At 40.7% G+C, this 17,263-nt stretch overlaps 1 protein-coding gene across 2 annotated transcripts in view; it reads right to left on the minus strand.

The window, feature by feature from the left end:
* Positions 1–4,029: 4,029 nt before the first annotated feature.
* stab1 (stabilin 1) overlaps positions 4,030–17,263 on the minus strand; it is a 123,846-nt gene continuing 110,612 nt past the window's right edge. For both annotated transcript variants that reach the window (XM_038695610.1, XM_038695609.1), the window contains exons 68-70: positions 13,168–13,317; positions 10,908–11,012; positions 4,030–9,242 (exon numbers count right to left, since the gene is read on the minus strand). In XM_038695610.1, coding sequence (XP_038551538.1) covers positions 9,174–9,242; positions 10,908–11,012; positions 13,168–13,317 — 324 coding nt within the window. In that variant the 3' untranslated portion in view covers positions 4,030–9,173. The remainder of the gene's footprint in view (positions 9,243–10,907; positions 11,013–13,167; positions 13,318–17,263) is intronic.

Consider the following 17,263-nt stretch of genomic DNA (forward strand, 5'->3'; position numbering starts at 1 on the left):
TTTATAGCACATACATACTTTTATAACTTATGGCTGCAGAACATTAACTTGCCATAAGGTGAAAACATTGAGGTCCTCAAAAGAAAGAACCTTTAAAATATGGCCTCACAGACCTGACTGTCGTCCTGAGAAGACATTCTCAGCGTCGACAGCCTTTTTTTTTTTTATAATTTAATTATGTTTTTGGACTTTCTACAGGCCTGCTGCTCTTGAGAACCTCATAAATGTTGCCTTATGGCTTCACAGTCAGTGTTCTGCAGCCATAGCTCATACATTTATGTTAGAGAGGTGGTGTTATGCTCAGGTTCAAAATCTTATTTAGTGGTTGTACCAGAACAGGTTTACATGGTTTAATTTTCAAAAAACACCATATTTTTCTCATCATACTGCACATTGCTGCAGCTCCTCTTTTCACCCTGTGTGTTGTACGCTCCGCACTTGAGCTACAGATTGATGCATCTTACTTGTACAAAATCTTTGCTGGGAGTTGCATATGCGCAGTTCCCAGGTAAGGACTACTAGCCAATCAGAAGCAGAGAAGGGCGGGTCGTAAGAAACAAGGTAGTGTGATCCAAATGAAAGCCTCTTCAGACTGCGACTGTAAGCAGATGGTATAAGTTACTCTTGAGTCCACAACATCATTGTTCCGCATCTTACCATGAACCATTACAAAAATCACCATATTTCAACTCAATTTTATATAAAAATTGGCCAAACAATTTGAACGTTTGCTTAGTAGCTTTCACATCAGGTGTAACGTTAGCATTATAGTTATAACTTTAGCTGTGTTAGCCAACGTTTACAACAACTCCGCACTTGAACAGTCTGTAAAGTTACATTGCCGTGTTTTATTTTAAATATAACTCACAACCAGTAAATCATACTTACAGGTTGTGATTGTGAATTTCCAGGCCCAAACAGAGTCGGAGTTGCATCGTCTTTTAGGACTAAACGTTGAACTGTTGCCGGTGTTCTGACGATCTATGCTGCCTTGCCGAAAAATGCTACCATAGCGCAAATCGATAGACTCGACTCTACTCGGCCCTGCTCCGTTTTCCATTGCAGACAGTACCCAGAGATAGTATGTAGCTGGTCGTCATAGTGACGCCACACTCAACTGCCCCGACGTAATGTTCAGTGCGACAGATAAGCTGGATGAAAACCTTCCAGCTGTCTTTTTCTCTGCCGTTGTTGCTGCAGCGGTCTGTGTGATGGCGGGAGCAGAGGGCTCTGTGAGCGGGCGGCTGGCCGGCCTCACACGCTCCTCCTGCGGGTTGGTACAGGCTTCCCCCCGCAGCCACTCGCGGAGCTCCTCAACTCTGAAAATATTCAAGCACATTTTTGTTCTGCCATCACTTCTCGTAAAACTGTCAATATTCGAAATCTACACAGCTGATTTCTCACCTTCTCAGAAGTGGATTTAGTGATGAAATTACATACGAAAACTGTAAAATATAAAACTTTCTGTTGCTGTTCTGGTGCAGCAATGATGATGCAGTGAATTGTGAATATTCTCTCTGACCAATGAGCAGTCTGTTGTGTTTTCACGTTACATTTTAGTATCCCTCAGCTTGCTTGGAAGCTCAATGGAAGTGAGGTGATATAACAAAAAAAGTACCTGGAAGCAGGTACAGGTGCAACATTTCTACAATGGAAAACCAAACAAAGGCGAGTCGAGCCAAAGGGCCTCCGCTCAGACTAGCTTGGTTTGAGGGCGTGCCTGACCCCGCTAGCCGCTTGGCAAGCTTTATGATGCGTTTTCATTGTGATGTCACAATGAAAGGAAGTGAAGGGCTGGACTACAAATGAGCTGTTTTCAAGCGGTTCAGAGCAGAGTTTTCTGTGGGAGATGGGAACTCCCTTTGGGCTGGACTTTGGGCTTTTTCACTTTGCAAACCTGTTACATGCACAAAAAATGTATAACTCAATAAAGGAGAGGGGAAAAGCCAACAAGCATAATACCACCTCTTTAAAACATAATATTACATTATGTTTATTATTGCCATGGAAGTATGCTATACAGTGGTGCTTGAAGTTTCTGAACCTTTTTAGAATTTTCTGAATTTACTGGCTTCCTGTCTCACTCAGGATTGAGTACAAGGTGTCCTTCCTTACTCACCATCCATGGTGAAGCCCCCCCTCCCTACCTCAAGGAACTCCTCACCAAACAAACCTCCACACGTACCCTCCAATCTGCCTCAGCATTCTGTGTACCTACATTAATGACGCTTGGTGCTCAACCGCAGCCAAAGATGGGCAATGTTTATTAGATGTAGAATTCTGATGTGTTTTGTTGCTGGCGATTTTAATCAAACAGATCTCAGAACGATATTGCGTAAATTCCACCAGCATGTCCACATCCCCACCAGAGGAACAAACATGCTGGACCACGTCTATACCAATATTCCTGGCAGCTACAAAGCCCTCCCCCGTCCCCATTTTGGTTTATGAGACCATATTTCTCTGCTTCTTCAGCCCACTTACACCCAGGTGATTAAAAGGAAAAGCCAACAATTAACAGTGAAAGTGTGGACAGATGAATCTACAGCAGCTCTACAGGACTGTTTTGGGAGCACAGATTAGAGTATGTTCAGAGAGGCCGCCACCCAGGAGAGAAACATTAAGCTTGAGGAATATACATCAGTGACATCATACATCAGCAAATGTTTTAATGATTTGTTGATCACTAAAACGATAAAAATCATTCCCCAATCAGAAGGCCTGGATGAATGGAGAGGTGAAGGCTCTAGCTTTTCGGTTGGGTGATAAAGAAGCTTACCGCACCGCCAGAGCGAGAATGAAAGCTGGCATCAAGGAGGTGAAGCGGAGACATCAGCAGAGACTGGAGAGAGACCTCAACACCAACAACACCAAAGATATGTGGCAGGCCATCAAAAACATCACAGGCTACAAAAGCAGGAGCGCCCCCATCACGTGTGAGGCCACATTACCAGATAAACTTAACACCCTTTTTATGGTCGCTTTGATCTCCTCAACAAGGAGTCAGCTGTAAAGTCTACTCCACCTCCAGAGGACCGGCCACTGTCAGTATCCACAGCAGATGTGAGAAGAGGCCTCACACTGTACACCAAGACTGCAACCCCAAACATGGAGAGAACTCTGCTGTGAAGTTTGTGGACGACGACACCACCATTATCGGCAGGATTTCAAACAACAATGAGACTTCATATCAGGAGGAAATTCTTCCAGAGTAGTGCTCAGAGAACAACCTACTGCTCAGCGTCAGCAAAACTAAGGAGCTGATCATGGATTTCAGGAAAAAAGGAGATAAAGACACACACACTCCTGTCTACATCAGTGGAGCTGAGGTGAAGCAGGTGAACAGTTTCAGGTTCCTGGGAATCAGCATCACAGAGAACCTGACATCTCACATCTCTATGCTCGAGAAGAAAGCTCAGAAATGAATGTTTCTTGAGGAAGCTTAAGAAGGCCAAATTCCTGTGCCAAGTTCTTGTCAGTAAAAAGAGCTTTTACAGAGGAGCAATAGAAAGTATCCTGACTGGAAACATCACAGCTTCCCCCAAGCTATCAGACTTTTTAAACTCAAAGTCATTGTCAGCACTGCTCCGTTGATTATAGTTTATTTCTGTTTACCATTTTTTAAAAATTGCTTCTATATTAATGTATATTGTCTGCTATGTAACAGATGGGAGTGACAAAACTCAATTTCACTATATGACTGTTAAATCACAGTCTAACGTGTGCGTGTGACGATATTTGAGGAGTTTATTCGGCCTTTTGCAAAATACCCACCCAGTTTGCTGCTTCCCATTTGGTGCTGGACATATGCACAAAATATTTTTTACAGTGTTGTTTTTGTTGGTAATCTTAGTTGGTACATTCACAACATGGTTTTTCTACACGTGTGAATGCTGGACTTCATTCAGACATCAAAATATTCCGCTCAATTAACTCATGAGCTATTACTTTTCTCATTCATACCTTTCATTCTTCTCATTCAAATAAATGGATGGAATATTAAAAATGTCCACATTTTTACAATTTTTCTAAACTTTTTCAACTTTAATCTACTCAGTCATCTTAAACATTTTTCATACATTGATATCATTCAATTTTAAAATCCCATTAAGAATTTATTTTAATATATCTCATTTTAATATATAACTTTTTCAACTTTATTTAGCTGACGGTTCATCTAAAGCGACTTACAATTTTGTGTGTATGTGTAAATATTTTTTTGTTTTGACTAATAATTAATGTTCAATTTTATTTATATAGCGCCAAATCACAACAACAGTTATATAAGAGCAGGTCTAGACCATACTCTGTTATTTACAGAAACCCAACAATGTTAACACCTTCAGCTGTTTACTTACTACTTTATAGGTGAATGCAACTTTGCTAGTATTACAGCATAGCTCTGTATTTAAGCATTATTAGGTAATGATCAGCTTCTAACTCAGTGTTACATTTCAGCTTCCAGGTTGTTAAGCAAGGCAATGCATTTGGAGACTTTTGTCTTCTGAGACTTCTCGGGCATTTAATTTCAGACTTCTGAATTGTTCTGAAAATTAATTTCACCTTTCAGCACATATTTTCTGCATGTGGTGTTCAGTGTAACTTTAGCATTGTTTTCAAAACTACCATATGTGTCTCTTTCAACAACAAAGAAATTCAAATAGCTTTAAATAAAACCTACAGTCAACATAAAAGTATAAAAAGACATTTAAATACAATTACAAGAGTTAAATAGAAAATAATGAAACAGGACAGTAAAAGTTACAGTGCAGTGTAAGATATTAATCAAAGCTTTGAATTTGATTTAATAAAAGGCAGCGGCAACCAGAAAAGTCTTCAGCCTTGATTGAGAAGAACTGATAGTTGCAGCAGATCTGCAGATTTGAGGGAGTTTGTTCCAGATATATGGTGCATTCATTAAAAGTGAAAGCTTCTTCTCCATGTTTAGTTTTGAGTCTGGGGACAGAAAGCAGACCTGCCCCAGATGACCTGAGAGGTCTACATGGTTCATAATGAAGATCAGAAAAAACATTCAGTGCTTTATAAAAACAGCAGTATTTTGAAATCAATTCTTTGACAGACACGAAGCCAGTGTAAAGACCTCAGAACTGGATTAATGTGATCCACTTTTTTAGTCTTAGTGAGGACTCGAGCAGCAGGGTTCTGAATCAGCTGCGGCTGTCTGGTTGTTTTGGGGGGGGCGTAACGACACCATTACAGTGGTCAAGTCGATTAAAGATAAACATGGACAAGTTTTTCCAGATCCTGCAGAGAGACAAGTCCTTTAATCCTTGATATATTCTACAGGTGATAGTAGGCTGACTTTGTAAATGTCTTGATGTGGCTGTTGAAATTCAGGTCTGAGTCCATGACTACACCAAAAGTTCTGGCTTGTTTTTTTTGTTTGTTTTTTTTAAATGGCCAATTCAAGCTGAGCGCTAACTTTTAATCATTTCTCCTTGGCTCTAAAAACAAAGACTTCAGTTTTATTGTTTACTTTTTATAGCAGCTAAAGACCTAGATATTTTTTCACTAGTTGGGAGACGAGAGTTAATATTGGATTTACGTTCTTCAGTTGTACAAGAACACAACTTCAATAGGATGATAAATGTGTTGTGTATTATCTTAATGTTTTAAGTTACAGGACAAAGCTATGTATTGTATTCTAAGGCACTCTTGTTTAAAGCACTCTTTTGGCAACTCTTTCTATTTATGCTTTAAGACAGACACAGAAACGGCAGAGAATCTGGTCAATAAAAAATAAAAAAACGCGTTTTCGTTCGGCTGCGTTGATAATAAACTGACCTAAACACAATAAGTGGGCGTAGTCAACGTGACGTCACCCGTTGGTTTGTGGACTGCTGTTTTGAAGCCTCGAGTTTGGCGCGTGGCCGTGTGTGGAGCTAGCTAGTTTAGCTAGGTGCTTCTGTAATTCACATTAACTGTCATTTTAACAGAGCTGACAACGTTATCTAGCGAACAGTGTTGAAACTAAATGTACTCACGAGAGAAAGTGAACAACCAACTCCTAATAAACTTTTTCAATGTCGCTGGATAAATTTACACAGTGCCGTGGGTAGGAGTCACTCTAGCCTGATTGACAGGTTGCCATGGTAACAACTTGTCAGTCACAGATAATCCTGCCCTGAATCATACTCTGATTTATGGTCTATTTTCCTCTAAATGGGACCGTCATTTACTAGATGAACATCATCTTGTATTGAAGAAGACTTGAAACTAGAGATTGAGACCATAAACTCATTAGCGAAGTGTTTACTGAGGTAATCAGCTGAGAAGTAGTGTCATTTAACTAACTGAGCCAGACTTCTTTTTGCAACCAGAAGAGTAGCCTCCTGTTGGCCGTTCGATAGAATGCAGGTTTAAGGGACTTCCGTGTTTGCATCAGTTTGCTGACCGGAAGCTTCCTGCTTGCCTAAACATCATGAATGACTTAAGGGGCCCCCTACCCGGCTGGGGCCCTGGGTCGGCCGCACCCACGCCACTCCGCTACCTCCGCTTATGCAGTCAATGATGATATGAGCATGCATTCCTGGCTGCCTTTTTGAAGATAAGAGTACAGCTGCAAGTGGGAGTAGGACAGTGTAGCATCATCATGGGTGTAAAAAATGTAAACTGTGCAGGAGAAAGTGAACGTGATGAGCATTTGTTGCCAGGAAAAACAGTTCCAGTGTATTCAGATTCAGTGTTGGAAAGTCCCTGAAGCTCTCCTGCATTAACCCCCTGATTATATGAAATGTAACAGATAATATTGAGTGATTGGAGTGTTAAGTGTTTTATTTAGAGTAACTATGTGACCAGAAAATGCAATCTCCCTTTTAGATGAGCTAGTCGTAGAAAGAGGTGGAGACCATGAGAAGATGCCCGCCTAGAATAGGAGGAAACTGAGGACTATATTAAACAGGCTCCTCCTCAGTACATCCTGCTAAAAGATGGACTCTGGTTTTTGTCTTGCAATGATGAATGACAGGATCACTGTAATCTGATCACTGAGTAAAGGTATTGACTACTAATGATCTTTTGATGTAAGGTTTTAATTACTGATTTTAAGGTTTTAACTTTTAAGACTACTATATTCTGTGTGAACTTTGAATGAACTTATAACCTTTCAATGTCTCTCCATGAGCAGAGAAGTTGTTCAGGCAGAACATGCAAAACGTAGCTTCGCCTGACTGTGAACATGCAAATAGACCTACAATGCTAAGCAAAACTTAGCTAGCGGACGGGAGGTACTGTCGGCTGCAAGGGAGATAAGGGGTAATGTGAATTTAAGGGTGCTTTCACACTTGTAGTTCGATTCATTTGGTGCGGACCAAGTGGGGGGAAAAAAAGATACTGTTGCATTTTAGTTCAAACTCCGGTGACTGACAGAAGTTTGTGCAGCACTTTAATGCTTTTGATCTGTATAGCAAAGAACTCACAAAGTGATAATTTATTATAAGCATGATTAGTAATGCTAGACAGCAGATCGACCGCATAGCCTATTATGAATAATAACATAAAAACAGGACATGTCCAGTAATAATTTGGGGTTTATTCGCCTATAGTATACTGTGGTATCGCTGTCACACGTTTTATGACTTATACAGATCAATTATAAGATCGCTGAATGCATTTCGCAGTCAGACGATGGATGGATGGAAATATGGTGGGGTCTAAGATGAATATAAGGAGACGTTCGCTGACCACCAGATCAGTTCCATCCTGAGACCTGCAGGGATGTTTCTCGAGTTTACTTGTCCTAAATTGGAATAAACTGTTTTGCACAGTCTCTTGATCGTCTCCAGAGAAGTTTTTGACAACAAAGTTATTGACTATAGAAGAAAGTATTTTTAACTGAGGGTTAATAAGTTGGTGAGTGTAGGGACAGGCCTTCAACTGGCCCAGCCTGGCCTTATCTCTGACCCAACATTAGCCACAAGTTTATTTTAGGCATAAGCGTTTGTTTGATAGCTTTTCTGCCCATTAGTGGTATAAAATCCCTTAATGCTGCATGTGAATATAAATGTCTGTGTAAAGTCTAAAGCCAAGGTCTTTGTCTCTTAGCTTTTCTCAATCAGCCTGATGGATATCACTGGTATTAATACAAGCATAAAGTAACTGTGGCCAACCTACTTCCTGATCCTCTTTTAGCTTCCAGTTTGGGGTCTCCACTTTCTGGCGCTTTACCAGCCAAGAGCTGGATTCCGCCATGCGCAGCTGCGTCGCGTTCTGGCTGTAACACAGTTTTGTTTCGCATTCTATGCAGCCTCATATCCCACTGGAGCGTTCTGCCTGCTCAGCATTGTTGAATTTTTCCTTTTTGTGCTTGTATTGCGTGACTCAGATTTGTACCGTACTCTGCACAGCTTCATACCCCACAGTGTTTTAATTGATTGTTGTTGATATACAGTCAGGAGTCTGCACAGGGTGTTTTTTGGTAGTTTACCAGTGGGTTTATCAGAGCTAATCTGATGAATACAGCTGCTGCTAGAAACAGAAAGACTGATCCAAACAGTAAATGTAAAACAAGGAGCTAATGCTGCATGTTAGCTACCACGTTGTTTTTGTTTTGAAAGGCTAACGAATTACATCTGCACTATTGTGTTCACTGTCGCTTTACCTGGTCCCTGCTTTTAAAATATTCACTGTGTCGTGGCATGTAATGTAAGGTGTAAAGTGTATGTGTGGGAAACACTGACTCAACCGTTGTTTTTTTACAAGCCAGGTCTTCACAGGCTCTGTGTTTCCCTCCATGTTGTTAGAGACTTTGTGAGTAGACGGCTGCTTGCAGAAGCACAAGGAGGGGCGGGGCTTCGCGGTGAGGGGGAGAGAGAGGAGCAAACGCTGGCAGGACTTTACGAAACATATTAATTAACTCAACATCAAACTATATTGGTATAAACGGTATTGTCTAATTTTATCTCTTTTTGAAATCATATCGTATGTACTTTATACCCAGCCCTACCAGAAACATCTTCACATTACAGTGAATCATTTGAAACATTGATAATAAAAAACATTGATTTGGTTTTCCTCCCAGAGAGAACCTGGATTAAGTAAACGGACAACTTTTATTTCTTATTTGGATACAGATAAACTGAGTAAAAAGCTGAACCATGATAAGCCAAAAGGTTATTGTGGTTTGTAAACTGATAGCTCCAGTTTTAGTGGTTCTACTGGTCCAGGTCCAGAATCTGTGGCGGTTCTTCAGGTTCTGCTGGCTCCATCCCCTGACCGGCATCCTGTAAGGAGGAGAGAATGTGATCAAACCAGAAAACCAACAACAAAAGTGTGTGCAGGGCTGTCAACATACTTCTGGTCATAAAGTGAATATTTATGGCTGTTTCCAGAGCCACCCCCTCAGGGTGTTCAAGGATTGTAATGGGGAGGATAAAGCAAAAAGAGAAAAAGCATCATGTACAGAATTAAAGGGAAATATGATGCTGTAATAATTTCAACTGTCATACCGGACAGGAAGAAATTAAAGAGGAACAAAATTTACAGTTTTATGTAAAAATGTATTCCAATGTTTATCTGAAGCTAAAAGACAGACAGTTCTTTGTTGAGCAGCGGAGGAGGGACAGCAACAATAGAAGCATCTCTCTTTTTGTTTCTGACGCTTTCATTTTAGTGGACAAGGTGAAAGCTGAAACTGAGAATCTGCTACCTGGATCTTTTGAACAGTGCTCTTTGCTCATGATAAGTAGCTTAGCAAATCTGTGCACTTTGCCAACCTCTCTGTCTGAAGAGTTACTCACTGGTGCCCAAATAATGTTTCACATTCTGACACTCTGCTGCATATGCAAGAGTAAATTAAAGTGCTGTCATAAAGGAAGAGGGCAGTACTGCATCAATAGCCATGATGAAGAAAGGATCCCATTTCGAAAGGCCTTGATTCCAATTCTTAGGATCAGCTCTGCACATATCTACTAGTAATAACTACTAATAACATGAGAATGTGAACAAATGGATGCGTCTTTTCCAAAGTTCACTCAACCTATTTTGAGTGCGAGCATTTCACACTCATACGCCCTTAAAAATAGTCCGTGCGAACAGACTCTAATCTTCTACCACACCGGCCCGCCCAATACCAGTCATTCAAAACATAGTTGGACTGAGCTCTGTGGCCGCTCGAACAACTCCGTTACTCAAAAACAAGAGCAAGATGTGCCGCCTGCAGCTGAATCAGTAAGACAGAAGACAGCAGGGAAAATATAAACAGCATTTGGTTAACGTTAGCTGGCTATTTGGCTACATCTGTGCCTTTTTTCTTTTATTGAAACACTTTTAATAAAGCCGATGCGCTCGTCAATGTTACTTGGCAACAGATCAATCACAGCCTGAATGGAGTGGGACATTTAAAAAAAAAAAGTTTGACGTGCTACAGCAAACTTGAACTTCCAAATGTTGAACTCATAGTTCTGCATAAATAGTTATTATTATTATTATTATTATCGACAAGTGTGTAGCCTACTTAAAATTAAAGAGACTAACCACCATGTAGAGCATTTGTCTTGCACAAAGTTAATGAATAAAAATAGATTTAGCCAGAGGCAGGATGCCAGTGTGCCAGTATGTGCATCTTCTAGCTGCCTCCCCTTGAGAGCAACATGTTCACCTCTTTCTATTTTACATCTGTTTTACTAAAGTTATTGTTATAAAAACTTACACAACCCTTTTAACAGTGTGTTTTAGACTTAAACGGTTACAGATCAAAGTGGCGTGGCAATCAAAATTATGCTGAAAAGGTCTTAAAAGATATTGAATTTTACTTCAGGAATCCTGTGTATATACTCTGCTGTCCATACTTGATCCTCAGTGGTTTTTTTATTTTAAGAAACGGTGAGTAGCTCAGACTCTACTGCTAGAGTTTAAATATTCAGTCAGACTCTGGTTGGTCGACTCACCCCAAATGGCTCGGAGAAGACTCTGGAGCCGCTGTACAGAGGGTTCGGGATGGACACCAGGGTGGGCTTCGACCTGCCGCCTGCAGCACCGTCCCCGTCCTCATTCTGTCAGAGGAAACAACGGGAATGACTGTCAGCTGTTACCAAGGTGAAGGTAAACTACCTGAATCACATTTGAGATATTAACAGATGTCATTTATATCACACACAAACTCTCAGGCTTCACTGAACCAAAGAGTTTAAGAAAAATAATGTTATTAGGGCTGCAGCTAACGATGATTTTAGTATTTGAAGCTTCGATTATTTCGACGAGTCATCAATGTGGCGTTTAAGAAGTACATTTGTTTGCCGGCGGCGGCACCCCCATCAGTATTATTATAAAGATAAGTTATAAAGACAAAGAATATGGGTTAAAGGATGGATTAGCACACGCAGGTAGCAGGGATTGTCTGAGCTACAGAGAGAGCTGGAGGGGAATAAAAAGGTGCAGCTCCCCAACACCCGGTTAACTCTAACTGAGGTTACAACTCATGGCCCAAAAAGGAGAAAAACAAACGCACATGTGGACATTCTCAGCTGAGGTCTGCGGCTTACTTTGGCTAGCCTTCAACTCGACAATCAATCATGATTTCAGTTAAATGCTAAAGTTGCTGTTATCTTGTCTGTGGTCCGCTGGCAGAACACCGGGTGCTTTCTGGTCAGGTGCCGTCGTGCGTGCTGAGGCGACATAAGTTTCGTTTTACAGTGGACAGACGGTAACATTAGTTGTTTTCTTTAGCTTGAAATAATCCCATACTTCTTGTATGTCCCTTGCTATTTTAATCGATGAATCGTTTCAGCCCTAAATGTTCTACAGATTTTCGTCAACCCCCCTGTTCTCTGCATTTAATGTGTCCTAACCAAGCGAGAAGCTTCCCGTCTGAGACATGAATCCAATGCGAAGTCCCTTAAACCTGCATTCTATTGAACGACCAGCAGGGGGCAACTCTGGTTGCAAAAAGAAGTCCAGTTACATTAGAAAAAATGCCAAAATGACCCTGCTTCTCACCTGAATAATTAGCTCAGTAAACACTTTTCTGAAGAGTTTATGGTCTCAATCACTAGTCTGAGGTCTTCTTTAATACAACATGATGCTCATTTAGTAAATTATGGTCCCATTTAGAGGAAAATAGACCAGAAAGCAGAGTATGCTTCAAGGCAGGATTATCGTTACCATGGCGACCTGTCAATCAGGCTAGAGTGACTCCTACCCACGGCACTGTGTAAATTTAACCAGCGATGTTGAAAAGAGTTGAGTTCACTTTCTCTGGTGAGTAAGCCTGTTTTGCATTAGAAAAAATAATCATCCGGTTAAAATCACGGGTGGTGATGGAACAGTGGATAAGACACATGCCTTTGGTGTGAGAGACCCAGGTTCGAATCCACTGTGAGACACCAAGGTGTCCCTGAGCAAGACACTTAATCTCCAGAGACGTGTGACCTGACATGTATAGCAATTGTAAGTTGCTTTGGATAAAAGCATCAGCTAACTGAATAAATGTAAAATGACAGTTTGAACATGAATTAAAGATGCACGTCTTGTGCCGTTGGCGGCGCTGGCTGGGTCAAGATGACTACGTCAACTTCTTTTCTACAGTCTATGGTCGTAACAATGGAGGGTCCTGATCTGATGGGCAGGAATTTTCTACGATTGACATTTGTAAGGTACCTAATGAAACATCATGCAGTGATTAAGCTTCTGATATGTGAAAGAAGTGAGTTACCAATTAAGCACTGATTTGCTGGTATGCAGGTTTTGAGTCACACTATCCCGATTGACCTAAAGCATACCCTGCTTTATCTTCTATCCTCTAAATGAAACCATAATTTACTAAATGAACATCATGCTGTGTTGAAGAAGACTTGAAACTAATGATTGAGACCATAAACTCCTGAGGAAAGTGTTTACTGAGGTAATAAATCATGTGGGGGAAAAAAAAAGGTAATTTATTATTTCTAATGGATTTGTATGTACATGCCTACCATATAGTGTATATATATAATTATAAATATGGAAGACATGCAATTCAAAATCTAATTTCCAGCAACTTTAATGCATCAAGTCATTAAAAATGGTGTTGAAAAACATGTCATGTAACTAAGACAACTAGAGACCACTAAATTTGGTCCAGTTTTAACCTGCAAGGTAAATGAGTGCTTACTGGAACAATATCCGCTCACACCAGTTCTGTGTGTGTGTGTGTGTGTGTGTGTGTCTCACTCTGAAGTAGTGGAACCGGAAGGCGTCTGTCTTGGTTTTGAACACGTAGTAGCCGAGTGCAGCCAACACACACACCAGCAACACAGACACCAAGATGGCCGAAACTGTGCCACTTGAGTGGGTGTGGCCACGGGATGCATCATGGGAGCTCTGGAGACGGGTATGACAAACACAAACAAGAATTTATACATGATAACATCACATTAAACCTGTTAATCCTCACCACTGGATGTACCTCACACACACACACGCTAGGGAAACATGACTCCGTGCCGGGTCGTCACCACCAGCTTTATTTTTAATTCAACCAATTAAAATGAATAATTAATGTTAACCATCCAATCAGAAGACAAACAGGACTGATCCTCCTGATCCTGGTCACACGTTTATGACCGACTCTGGCAGCCATTTTGTTTTTCATCACAGGAGGAAGAACTTGTATGTTTACAGGTTATGCAGAAAGTCCACTAAGTTTGGCTGCGCCACGGTTTTGTTCAGTCCTCTGCCTAGCGTCAAATTCCACTGGAAGCATCTCAGACTCGTTTCAGGCGCGGAGCACGTTGTTGGCTTGTTGTGAATTTGTCCTTTTTGTGGTTCTACTACCTTCACAGCTCTCTGCTACCTGGTTGTCTGCACGTGTGCATATCCCACAGGGAGCATTTCAGAATCAGAGCGTTTTGCCTGCCTGACTTTTCTAACATGTTTAGATTTTGTTAATTTGATTATTAGTGCTTGCTTTTTGTGCTTCTACTATGATTAATTAGGCTACGTGATTAAATTGGTTCATATGACTGTATTGTTTATTTACGATCGGGAGTTTGCACATGCAGTTTTATTTTGAAAATTGACCGGATTCTCTCTGCCGTTCTGTGTATGACTTCTTGCCCGTTTCGATCTGCTCTGTTCTGCTTGATGCGTCTTCCGTTAAAAATAGACTCACTACGTAGTCTCTGCGGAGCGGAGAGCCGCTTCAGGGAAGCACTGCGGGCCCTGTCTGGTGGACAAAAAATGATTGGAATGGCCGCAATGTGCTCCAGCAGCAGTAACATGACGCAGGCGGACTCAGTGTGACGTTCGATGTTTAAGTTCTCAATTTACACAAACATTTGAGTTTGTTACTTTACCAGAAATACAAATGTGCTTTTGCTAAGAAATCATAAATGTATATCTCCTTGGTGTTTGTTTTGACACGTGTACTTATTTTTACTAAAAGAAGACAATTTATTTTTTCCATTAGTGTTCCTCAGTGGTAAATTGTCTCTAGCTGTGGAAATCAAGTTCTTACAGATCTTGCTTGGTGTGCCTTTTCTCTTTATGCTTGCTCACACACACACCCCCCCACCCCCACCCCCACCCACCCCGGGACCCACAGCTGCAGCCTAAACTCCAGCTGTGCTCTACACCATTTTGGTGAGGACAGAAACAGTGTATCTGCCATGTTAGGGGGCTGGGTTTGCCTGCCATTTTGTATCATTGTGTGACAAGCCACCTAGGTGCTCACATCCGCCATTTTCCTCGATCTTGTCTCTCTCACACACACATTCGCTGATTGTTGTATGTTTTTATTTTTGCTTAGAATAGATGATAGTGATTTACTGGCTGAAGTTGTTGATCATTGATCTTGTATTTTTAAAGAGCAGTTGGCTGTGGTTATTTGTGTATTGTGTAGTAATAACAGCTGGTTTTGACAGTCAGAGCTGGGATTCACGTTTCATTGTGTAAAATAGTATTTAATTAAAGCTGCAAGCAGCGTTGGGCAGGCCCTCGCACGTGTAACGCGTCAAGGCGTGAGGCGGCCGCGTTGCATATTCTGGAGCTCTGCCGGTGCTGCTGTGAATTTGCTACGCGCTTCGGACGCTGCACGAAGGTGTTATACGTCACTTCCTGTGTCCCCTTTGTGGCGCTACATAGTACTTGGCGCTATGAATATAAATGAATATTGGTGTGTACATGTGTTTGGGGTGGGACAGTAATCAAGCACGTAAAGTTTTGTTCAGATGTGAAAATATACGCTGAAGTTACAACAACTTCCTGTGTCATGGCGAAGAGTTGATCTTTGACGCCACACCACAGACACGCCCATTGATGAATACTCACAGATAGCACAACTTTTCATCGTCAATGCCTTTAGAAGGTACAACAGAAATTTGAAATCGATCCGACTAAATCCCTAGGAGTTTGTTAAAGTACGGAGTGTATAAATCATCCAAAAATATCTGTAAAATTCAAAATGGCCAACGTCCTGTTGAGGATATGGATTCTTGAGGCTTTTTTGTGCGTTGTGATATGATACATGTCCCCAGAAAATTTCGTGCATGTAGGTTGAACGTGGACGAGGGGCTAATTTTTTCAAATTTTCTAGGTGGCACTATGGAGTCATTTTGCCACGCCCATGCGCGAAACCCACAAAATACGACATTTTTCACCACTTCTGACATGTGCAAAATTTGGTGAGTTTGAGTATGTTTAGGCCCCCAACATTGAGCTTACTTTGCAGAAAAAATAAAAAATAAATAATCTCTTCAATTTCACGGTTCGTGCTCGGGCCCTAATTATTGGCATTAATAGGTGAGCAAAACCCCCTTTAAGACTATTTTTACGTGTAGGGTAGTGCACCATGTTCATTAACCTTTTATAAATAAGTTGTAATATGAATAACCTTATTAATATTTCTAAATTATATCTGATATTGTGCTAATTCCCAATTCTGCCCCTAACCAACACAGCTTTTAATGTGAGATTTAATGTATAAGAAATCATAATCTAAAGTCGGATCTTTCATAGGTTAGGTCAGTGTTTTAATCAGCTTTTAAACTGGCTTAATGAAATAAACCTCCCTGGTGTCATCAGGCTCCTTTTTAACAAAAAAACTCTGGGAATTTTGAGTTATTTGAATGTTTTCACACTGACCTGGTGTTTTTGTGACACTGGAGTCTTCTGACATTGTTGTTGTTGTTGTTTTTCTGACTCAAGGCTGCGTGCGGGTTTAGACTGCAGTAAACGGTCGGTGGTTTTGCGAGTGTTGTTGAGAACTCTGTGACCTTGTGTAGATGTGTGATAACCTGAGGACGCTCATAGGAGACCATAAAACAGCAGCACTCGGCCTGTTTGTTGTTAATCCTCCAGGCTCCACGCCTGCTCTACTCTGACACTTGGGAATATGCTCAAAATACTAATAAATATCTTTAATAAAGATTCAGGAGATATTTGGAAATTGTTTGTCCTGCAGTTAATTCTTCCACCCTCATCTTTCTGTAGCCTGTAGACACATTTATATTAATTTAATACCAAAAAGCTCAGTAAAGCGCAGTCTGGGTCGGAACATTTTTACATAATATGTTTCCAAATAATAAAAATTTGTCTTTAAATAACAAAATTTTGCTCTCAAATTATTTAACCTGACCCCCTCTATTTTGTACATCCATAAGCATGGAGTTTCTACTTTGAAGTAGAGTTTGGATCAATTGCATTTAATGTGTTTTTCTATAAAACGGATTTCAGGGAAAATATGTTTAAAGAGTAACCAAAAAACCTTTAACATTTATTACTCGTCACTCAGAATAAATTCAAGTAATAATTTATAGTTACTTATCAAATATGCCATGTACTTTTCCACAGTTTAAACAGTGTGTTTACACTGTCACATTACAGCAGGACACCACCACGATATAATGTGACTGCTTCACTGTAATAATGTGGTCAAACTAAACGGTTGATTAAATGTGTTTCATTACAGTGTAGTTTCAGGCTGCTGACGTTTTCATCAGCTACTTCATCCAAATACTGAGACGTGTTCAGACAGAACACGGATGCGATTGGATCCAAAGCAAACGCAAAGAGGCAACTCACAAATTTTGTAGGCGAGGAAATTAAAGATTAAAACTTCACTGTTAAAACTCAAAACCTTAAGATTCAAATAAACAGACTCTGTCCACAGTCAGTCTGTGGAGGGGAGGATGAATGAACGGTCATTTGGGGGAATAGAATAATTGTTATTTCGCCAGAGGCTTCGGATTAATCTGTTATGATCTAGTCTTCGTCATCTTTTGTGTCCCACATCATGAATATTGATCAGAGTTGTGATGTTATCAGGGTG

The sequence above is a fragment of the Micropterus salmoides genome, unplaced genomic scaffold (genome assembly GCF_014851395.1).
Source record: "Micropterus salmoides isolate LMB-PRFRI ecotype aquatic unplaced genomic scaffold, ASM1485139v1 Ms_hic_scaffold_4, whole genome shotgun sequence".
NCBI lineage: Eukaryota > Metazoa > Chordata > Actinopteri > Centrarchiformes > Centrarchidae > Micropterus > Micropterus salmoides.